The sequence below is a fragment of the Anastrepha ludens genome, chromosome 3 (genome assembly GCF_028408465.1).
Source record: "Anastrepha ludens isolate Willacy chromosome 3, idAnaLude1.1, whole genome shotgun sequence".
Lineage (NCBI taxonomy): Eukaryota > Metazoa > Arthropoda > Insecta > Diptera > Tephritidae > Anastrepha > Anastrepha ludens.
The window spans coordinates 68,135,877-68,145,792 of record NC_071499.1 but is presented as its reverse complement, the minus strand read 5'-3'; the positions used below and the strand labels follow the sequence as shown (position 1 = coordinate 68,145,792).

At 35.1% G+C, this 9,916-nt stretch overlaps 2 protein-coding genes across 3 annotated transcripts; one reads left to right on the top strand and one right to left on the bottom strand.

Annotated features, from left to right (window-relative positions):
* Positions 1-290: 290 nt before the first annotated feature.
* Positions 291-2,355, bottom strand: LOC128856531 (vacuolar protein sorting-associated protein 33A). The gene is made up of 3 exons (XM_054091835.1): positions 989-2,355; positions 794-925; positions 291-733 (listed from the first exon to the last, which is right to left on the bottom strand). The coding sequence occupies exons 1-3, from the start codon at positions 2,249-2,251 to the stop codon at positions 329-331; spliced, it is 1,800 nt and encodes a 599-aa protein (XP_053947810.1). The 5' UTR covers positions 2,252-2,355; the 3' UTR covers positions 291-328.
* Positions 2,356-5,076: 2,721 nt separating this feature from the next.
* Positions 5,077-9,521, top strand: LOC128858162 (gamma-tubulin complex component 2 homolog). 2 transcript variants are annotated; one of them, XM_054094196.1, is made up of 12 exons: positions 5,077-5,252; positions 5,440-5,592; positions 5,658-5,808; positions 5,871-6,365; positions 6,462-6,590; positions 6,652-6,905; positions 6,963-7,453; positions 7,606-7,777; positions 7,943-8,117; positions 8,188-8,334; positions 8,575-8,679; positions 8,933-9,521. In XM_054094196.1, exons 1-12 carry the CDS (start codon positions 5,188-5,190, stop codon positions 9,158-9,160), a joined length of 2,565 nt encoding a protein of 854 aa, XP_053950171.1. In that variant the 5' UTR covers positions 5,077-5,187; the 3' UTR covers positions 9,161-9,521. The 2 variants fall into 2 exon arrangements, with proteins under 2 accessions (XP_053950171.1, XP_053950172.1); XM_054094197.1 differs by lacking the exon at positions 8,575-8,679 and having other exon boundaries at positions 5,078-5,252.
* The last annotated feature ends 395 nt before the right edge of the window (positions 9,522-9,916 follow it).

The window sequence follows — 9,916 nt, the reverse complement described above, 5'->3', positions numbered from 1 at the left end:
CCAGTTCGCCTAGCATTCGCAATTACGATTAATAAATTGCAATGCTAAGCATTAGACGTATGTGGAGTAATCCTGGAGAAGCTCTGTTTTGCCCATGGTCGGTTGTATGTATACTCAAGAGTCGGTAAATCATCGGCGCTTTTGGTTTTTAAAATAATAAAATTTCTATTCATTATAAAAAATTAAAAATTGGAAATTTAAGGAAACATTAGTTTGGATTAATCTTTTCTAGACGAAAAGACTGAGTATGTATATAAAGATGCCATTTTATAGTAAATTATAACTTTCAATGTTGTTTTTACAGGAGTCATAAAAAATCAAATTTTTATTACATTAAGCAATCTATAAAACTATGTTTATTTATAATTTTTGTAGTGGCTATAATGAATTCAACGTTATTATCTTCCTGCTGAGAAAGAAATCTTAGCGCTGCGATCTCCGCAAATGTACAGCCACCTATGAAAAATATCATAATGACACGTGGAATGTTGAGAGCTGAACCTTCGATCGGTGTAGTTGAATTGTGGCGACCACCGATACCAGTTAACTGTGCTTGAAAATCTTCAAAAGTTGGACCAGGTAAATTATTGATTTGGCTTTTCAATGATTGCCAACCCAGAGGTTTGAGTGTCTGTTCCACGATTCGTGCAGTCAACGGTGCATAAAAACTATGTACATAACTTATATCTTTTGGCTCCACTTCAACGACGTCGTCCACAGTCAAATTCAGGGTCTGTAAATGAATGTTACAATGCTATTACTTTTAACGATTTGCAATTTAATTCATACTGACCTTTCGCAATACTGCATATGCTCGCGCTTCTGATTGAGTGTAGAGTAGGCCTGCCTTTTCCAAATTACTTATTTTAAGTAAAACATCAAGACCGTATACATGCACCAATTCGCGTTTATAATAATTCAAAACCTACGACAAACAAAATATGCGATTAAGTAAGATAGATATCATTAATTGTTTAGATTTATTAACTTTTTCCTTGAATCCGGAAGCCGCGGCACATTGCATTGACAGAAGACGTAGCACATTTCGAATATCGCTTTTTTTGGCAATTAGACCTTCAATATAGGCACTGGCCTTGTCTATGTCCTCACACATCATAAACTCTTGCTCGGCTGCGAGGTCATCGGAAAATTCGAACACATCCAATTGTTTTCGAATCAATTCCGCTATCGTGGTATGCACTGCCACAGATTGTTTTTGCGCCAACAACGCTGGCAACTTGTCTACAAAGCGTTTCATATCCTGTACCGATGCATCCTGTGCATTCGCGTTCATTTGGGCACTAATTTCTCGAGCATTACGAGATAAAATTTTTCCAACTTCGTTAAAATTCTTATTTCTCAATTCTGCGTACAATTTTTCTCCTGAGTTCAAAAATATAGTTTTTTTTTCTGCTACAAGTTGAGGCTGAGATGGGCTTTGTTCTTCGTTACGTGATGTGAACAATTCAGCAGGCAATAAAATTTGGTTATTTTTGATACCGAAAAATTCATCGATTAAACCTTCATATGTAAGTTGCGTAGCCACCGCACTTAGAATGTCAATTGAACGGTCAAGAAGTATAATTTGATCTATCAAGCCTTTGTCACTGTTCCACATCTTTTCTTCCGTACCCAGTTGTTTTGCATGCTCCCAAACTCTTTGTGAATTACCACCTTTCCCATAGATTTTTGGTATACGTCCATAGAGACGTTGTAGTTGTACCAATCCAACAGCTGCCTGATACAAGACTGTCGGATCACCATCAACTTCAACATCATGGAATGCAAACGGCATTTCCATTGAAACGATATCATTGTCTATGGGAAGGAAATTCCATTCCAACTCTTTAATTTGGGTAAAGTTATCATAAACTTTTAAATTCTCTAAGTGTTTAATGCACAGACAAGATTTTCGTGGTACAAAATATATGTGGAACTGCCGCTTTTTATCTCGATTCCTTTTTACATGTTCAGCTACTATATCCATGAGCCGCAGTTTTGTCCGAACTATGTAAACGATATTAGAGGCATCGCGTGGTAGTTGTGTGTCTACGTTTAGCTTTAGTAGCTTTACGTTCCGGTCTGAAAATAGGGATGGAGAGGCCACCAAACCCAGAGGTCCCAGTATTTCTTCATCTAAAAGCAGCTGTTTGGAACCGTCAATTAGCTGTAGAAGATTTACAATCTCCCTACAAGCGGACTCCTGCAGCAACTGAATATTTACACGGTGACTCTGCAAATAATGAAACATCTGAAGGTAATACTGAAAATACTTTATTTTTACTCTGTTGATATCAAAAATAAAGGGCGTCTGATTGTGGCCAATTAACAGCTGATATCATCATCTTTATGAAGTGCACATCATTCACAATAATTTCAATACGAGTAGTGCTGTGAAAAAATGTACGAGAAATACTTCAAAGTTTTCTTTAGAACATAATGCGTTTTACTGGATCTAACATTTGCCCTAATTCTAATTTTAAATTTTATGAGAAAAAAAAAATTGTTGCCTGTAATAAAATATGACGTTTGATGAATAAATAAATGATAAATAGAGTTAATTTGAGTTGAGTTAATTTTTCGAAAACATAAAACATTACGGTATGAAAATAAAGTTCCTTAAAAATAGTTTTATGTTATAGCTTTTTCTTAATATTATTGGCTTAATTGCAGGATTAGTTTGCATTTAGGGTGATGAATATTCATTAAATTATATAATGCTTGAAGAACGTTGACGGAATTCGAGAATAAACAGATTTTCAATACTTGAATAACTGAAGACTTACGGTACCCACAAAAAAACTTAGACTAAAATGAAAGATTCACAAACCGCATGATAAAAGAGAAATATGACTAAAGTCCAAAATCGCAACAAGGTCCTCAAATCGCTGGCCGGCAGCACTTGGGGCAAGGACAAAGAACTGTTGCTTTCGACATTTAAGGCAATTGGCCGGCCGGTTCTAAACTATGCTGCGCCTGTCTGGTCGCCTGGTACTAGTGATTCGCAGTGGATAAAGCTTCAGACATGTCAGAATACCGCCATTCGGACAGCGACCGGGTGCCTCCTGATGTCACCCATACAACACCTGCACAACGAGGCACAAATGCTCCCAGTCGCGGAGCACAACAAATTGCTCAGCAAGCAGTTCCTGCTGGGGTGTTACCGCAGGTTTCACCCCTGCAGACACCTGCTTGAGCCTGAGCCGCCTCCCAGGCACGTCAGGAGACACCTCCTCGACTACGCTGACGAACTCCAGGACAAAACTGACCGAGACCTACTGGACCGGACAGTATTCAAACAGTCAATAAACGACATTCACCGGGAGTCCGTTACCACCTTCATGAACTCCCGTCCCGTGAATGCCGTAATCGGAGTCCAACCACCACCCATTGCAGATGAAGAGCTCCAGCTTCCCCGTGAGACTCGTGTAACATTGGCACAATTACGTTCTGGATATTGTAGCAGGTTAAACTCCTACTTATCCAGAACTGACCCCGACATACCAAACACATGTCCGGCATGTGAAGGTACCCCGCACGACACTAACCACCTCTTCACATGCCCCCTTAATCAGACTCATCTAACCCCCCTCTCCCTCTGGACCCAACCCGTCGAAACAGCATGTTTCCTGGGCCTACCCCTAGATGAGCTAGACGGAGACGACAGATGATATACCTACACGGACAGGGCAAACTATGCTGTTAAAACAACAACAACAACAACAAGAGAAATATGACGAGCTTCAGGTAATTCAGTATGAGTTGCTCCAAACTGTCATTTTCAGAGTAAAACAGTGTTGCAAAAGTAGCAGTTCTCGTCGTCAACTATGAGTAAATTGGATATAAAACAAGAAAATGCGACCATTCATATATTTATATAAAGAAATAAAAGACTATTTGAAAATTCCGAAGGAACTTTGAGACTAGTTGGACTCTTATTTGTTAAAATTTAGTTTGAGGTATAAGTAAAAGGATTTCTGAAGTCATTAAAGGTAAAGAAGCTCAAAAAATTAATTTAACTAAAAATAGTTTACTTTTCTCGTTATGTTCTTTAACTTGTTTGTACAAAGGACACACATTTAATTACCTTTTGAATGACTTATAATTTTTGCAAGTGTCGTTGTACTTCAGTCATATTTGATACTTGTGAACTAGACAGCTACAGACAAGAAATGGAAAGCGTAAGGTCACAATAAAGATTTCCATCATTTAAAAAAATGTTTGTTTTTACAATAATTAGTATTCAAAAACAAAATTGGATGATTCATTTTGCGCCACCTTGTATAGGACTACAGTTTTCATATACAAGTTTCATAGAAAACGTTATTTGCTAAAAGCAAGGCACAGGTAGTAGCAGTAGGGTTACACTTTTGACGTTTTCTATTTATTTGGTTTCTAAACTGTCAAATTTTGTTAAAGCTACTCTAAACTGTAAATTTTTTGTTTATAGATTTTGACATTCTATGTACCAAAACAAAAACAAAATACATTTGGTCTAGTAGTTTTTACTCTACTGCTGCTCTGTTTTTAATGAGCCTTAGCTAGAAGTAAGACCCAATAAAAGTCTGATATGATCGGTCTTATAATTTTTAACATCATACATATGAATGACCAGTAAACCGAATTTATTATGCGTGTTGTAATAAATAAATATCACATATTAGGAAATGGTCTACTTTTTCGTGCTTAACTGCCAATCCGTAAATAAAAAGTGAGATTTCCCATACACAATTCCTCTTCCAAAGTCTGAGATTATAAAATAATCCTATATAATAACCATATTTAAAACAATAATAAATATAATAATAATAACCAAACTTAAAAAAATAAAAATTCCACCAAAGCAATTTCTATGAAGAAAAATCTTTCAAAACAGTCTTGATAGCTGATTGTCAATGTTGCAGATAATCTGCCATATGTGAACGGGTAGATTAATTTTGTGGATTCATTGCTAATAAATGCATATGGGAGCGTACTTTAACTCTTAAGTTATAATCCAGTTGCATGAGACGCTTTATACGATAATCGCTAGTGCATACTACTTATTAATATTTTTCGTATCTCTTATGCTACATATTCGTGAATCAATTCTTGAATGACTACTAAAGAAACATCCGTATTTTGTTTAATGCATTGTTATTAAAAAATAGTTTAATAAATAACGCGTATCTCGAAGAAATTACCACAATGGAAGCGGTTTCTTCAAATGATCCAATGCGTACAGCGTTGAAAATGCTTATTCGGCATTCAAAGTGAGTCTTTAAGGGGTTGTGTTTGTGACAGCTGTTCTAAGCCTTTTTGTTGTAAATGCTAGTAGTAATATTTTAACATAATGTTATTTATTGCTTTTTGTTAATCATTCAAGAAGTAGCGGGTTTTCAAACGCATTAAAATGGTCGAATCTGATTTCGAGTAATAACGCATTTATTTTATTTGCAGTGCTACTTTTAGCGCGGACGATGTGCTGAGAGAATTTCGTACGACAAAGGAGAAGCGTTCCAATCGAAAGTTATTGAAAATATTAGAAATAATTTCAAAAAATCAACCACAAGCGGAAGAACATTTGCTGGAAGCAGCCAAGTTACTGGAGAAGTATATAGAGAATTGCTTTATTTCTGTCAATTTAGCGCTATTAATGCGTTTCGTATCACCTTCAGAAAAGACCCATTCTATTGTTTGCTGAGTTTTTTGAATCATTATTCTGAGACAAACATCATGCAGTCAATGCGGAAAAAGGATATATCTACATCAACCCCATTATTGAGCAAAAAAATGTTTGAAACAGTTACTCCAGACAGTGTATCCGACGTAAGTAACACATCTATTTTATTGAAGGAAACCATTCTGGAGGAATTACTATTATTTTTTAGATCAAAGAGAGGGTGGTGCAAGCAGCTACTGGAGGGCTAACACGTACGGGGCAAAATAGTTCTATGACAAATGTGGTCGGGGGACATTCCGCAAGTTCCTTGCATTTTACTACATGTAACAAACAACGAACTGATACACCGTGGGACTACCATACAATTGATAACCTTCAATTTCAACAAAGCAATATCAGTGCGATACCAATTAGTAGCCAAGAGACGTTACTCTTGTACGATCTTATATACTGTTTAACAGGCATGCATGGTTCATACATAACACCAGAAGAAAGTGTAACCAGTAGACACAGCGGTGGTCTTAAATTCAAGATATCTGATCAGATCCACAGTTCACTAAGAGACATCGCACAAGAGATGCTCCCTCTAGCCTCATATTATACATGTGTAGAACAATTCATACAAAACGCGAGCTTCACAGACTGTGGCCAAGTACTACAAGCTTTGAGTGAAGCGCTAAGAACTATATTACACGATTATTATGTAAGTACTTTTTCTGGTTGAACTGGCCATGCTATCGTCTGATATTTTGTGTACTATAATATTTTTATATATTAATATTATTATTGTATCAACAAGTTGCTCTTGGCTCAGTTGGAATCAGAGTTGAATGCCGGTAATTTAACGGTCCATAAAATGCTATTTTATGTACGACCCACTCTAAATACAATGGAAGTTTTGGCAGGTGCAGTATCGGACATTTTGGTGGTAAGATTTACTAAATACCCATTGTGATGCCTTCAAAATATTTTATCTTCTCCACTGACAGAACGAACTACGTGGCGGGCAAGTTTTAACACTTCTCTTTAATAAAATCAGCGCTTTGACTGGTGATGAGGAATCACAAAAGTTTGTCATACAATTAACAAAATTAGCGGCGGTGCCTTACATGGAAATTTTGCAGCTGTGGGTGCAAAAAGGTGTTATTTGCGATCCGCAGCAAGAATTTTTAGTCGAAGACAATGAAGTTATTCGCCGTGAAGAGTTACCTGAACATTATTCAGCGGATTACTGGGAGAAGCGGTAATATCACAAAATATATTTGCAATTTCTACATTAATTCATATATTTGTTTGGCAGGTACACAATACGTCGTGAACGTATCCCATGTTTCCTTGAAAAAGTTTCAGATATAATATTATGTACTGGCAAGTACTTAAATGTTATCCGCCAGTGTGGCAAAAAAGTGACACCGCCTCAATCAATGAATTTGCAATTTTCACCCACAAATCAAAATTACATTAATGTCATTCAAAATGCATATCGATTCGCTTCAAAGAATCTCTTAGAAGTGCTGCTCAAGGAAAATGATTTGATGGGACACCTCATGTCTGTCAAACGCTATTTATTGTTACATCAAGGTGACTTTATCACACAGTTTATGGATGCATGTGAGGATGAGCTTACTAAAAATGTTGATAAAGTATTGCCAATGACGTTGGAAAACTTGCTCGGACTCACATTACGTTTATCGTCTGCTAAACATGACCCGTATAAAGATGATGTTCACTGTGAACTGTTAACTTACGATCTAGTAACTCAAATGTCGAAAATTATGAATAACGAAGAGGGTGTGTATATTATCAACTATAGTACAAGTGTATATGTATATACAGCTATTATAGCAAAAAATTCAATTCAATTAAACTATACATATACATGCGTAACAAAGTTATAGGTAAAGAAAGGATCTTTATTGTTTTTGCTTTTGTTTTTACTGCAGAGTATTGGCAAACGCACGATCGACTGGATTTAAATGGTTTGGAATGCTTTGCCTTTAGATACGAAGTGAAATGGCCTGTTTCTTTGGTGTTGAATCATATAGCAATTTCCAAATATCAAATGCTTTTCAGGCAGCTTTTTTATTGCAAACATGTTGAACGACAATTGTGCAAGTAAGTTAAAAAAATTATCATTAGTAGCTTATAAATTTTTTTTTACTACGATAGCCACAGTGAGAGTTATGAACTCAGTAACGCATTTCAAAATTAGTTTTTTCTATGCAACTCGTTTTCGCTATATACATATATATGCTTTAACATTATCATTTACTCTTTTAGAATTTGGAAGGAAAATTCTATAGCCAAGAAATTTTCACCACAAGCAGCAGAACTCTATCGTTCCGCATTTACTTTACGCCAGCGTATGATGAATGCCGTACAAAATCTTGAATATTACATGATGATTGAAGTTATCGAACCTAATTGGCATATCTTCATACAGAATATGAATAAGGTAAGTACATACATATACGCACACGCCTTTCTGGATGTAGAAAAAAAGTGCATAACCTTTTTAATTTTAGATTGAAAATGTAGATGAAGTGCTTTCATTTCATCAAGACTTTCTGGATTCCTGCTTGAAGAATTGCATGCTGACCGATACAACGTTGCTGAATCGTTCAATTTTCAAGTTGTGCAACATTTGCCTAAAGTTCTGTGAATTCATACAGGTAAATAAGAAAATATTTTCCCGTTTAGAGAGTTCACTCGATTACCGTCAAATGTACTTCTAAAAAGCATTACTTGTGGAATATTGAAGAATTGGCAAATTTCAAAGTTCTTTCCGCTTTTCATTCTCATAATTTTCATTAATACTCCAGATATGCATAGATTTCTTTAATTACTGTTATTTAACTTGTATATCTGCAATTTTTTTCCTTCATAATCTTGTTTTCCTATTGCTTGAAAAGAAATCCCAACGTTTTTTTCTTGACGCTGAGCTCAAGTCAATGGTCTGCGACAGTAACGATGAGGAAAATTCTGATTCGGAGGTTGATTTTTCGAGTCAGAAGCAGGTACACACGAATCTAAGTTGTGACATATGTATATATATATATATTATATATCTTGCTTCTGTACATTTATTAACAAATGCTCTCAAACTTTTAAACTTACACCTGTGCTGATTTTTTTATTTATTAATATATTTTCTTCATAAATTTGTTTTTCGATTTTGTAAATAACAAATATTTAATTTGTTGGTCAACTGTATATGTAATTTATGATGCAAAATTTATTTTCATAATTTTTAATAAATATCTTTTTAAGTCCGAGTCATCTTTGGCACCAAACGATACTTTTTCGGAACGCGTAAAACGTTTTGATCTTGAATTCACTGGATTATTAATTGGACTCTTAAAACAGATTAATGATGTGGCATCGGACAACCCGTCGGATCGTTTTATTAACCTAGTGCATCGCATCAACTTCAATTCATTTTATAATCAGCAAATGGACAAATTATGTGCCAAGGACTCGATGATGTCACACCAGTAAATACATATAGAGTGATTGCTCAATCAATTTCTGCAGTATTTCCACATAATTATTCTGTTTAGCAATTAAATATTTTTTTTGCATATCTTTTTTTAATATTTTACAATAAGTATTCATGTATGTTTGTTAACCATTCCTGAAATTTCGCAAAAACCTGTGTCATTTAAAATAAATAATACTCTTTCTTTGTTAAAAAGGTGTTTGTATTAAGTAAGGGTATATTCAGAAACGCATTATAAATGCGCAGTACTTGCAGCGCTGGCAACACTGCCAATGTGACAAGTGATGCAATTGATAGATTTGTTAACGATTTGCAAAAAGATTTGTTGCATTTATGAACGCGTTTTACACTAAAATGGAAGGATTATTGAGTTTAGTTGTTGACGATATATTTGAAGTAAAAAGTGATAGTTTTTTGCTAAATTTAAGAAAAAAAGAAGTGTCAAGCTTAAAAGAAGATCACATATAGTAAGATGTTCATTAAAACGAAAAATTCCCAAAAAATAAATCTTTTTTTCCTAGTCGCTAATGCTTTTTAATTTATTGTGATTGTACTTCATTACTTTTCCAATTTTCAAAAAAAAAAAAAAAAAAATCTTTTTTTGAAACAATTAGAAAATTTTCGCTGCGCGATTTGCCCGTCTATTTTGAAATCTTTTTCACTTTTTTTATTTCTTCCGCCACCTTATTCCACAAAACACTCTTTTTCCTCCTCCCTGAAGCAAATTCACTTTCCATGCTCAGTCGGACTCTGAG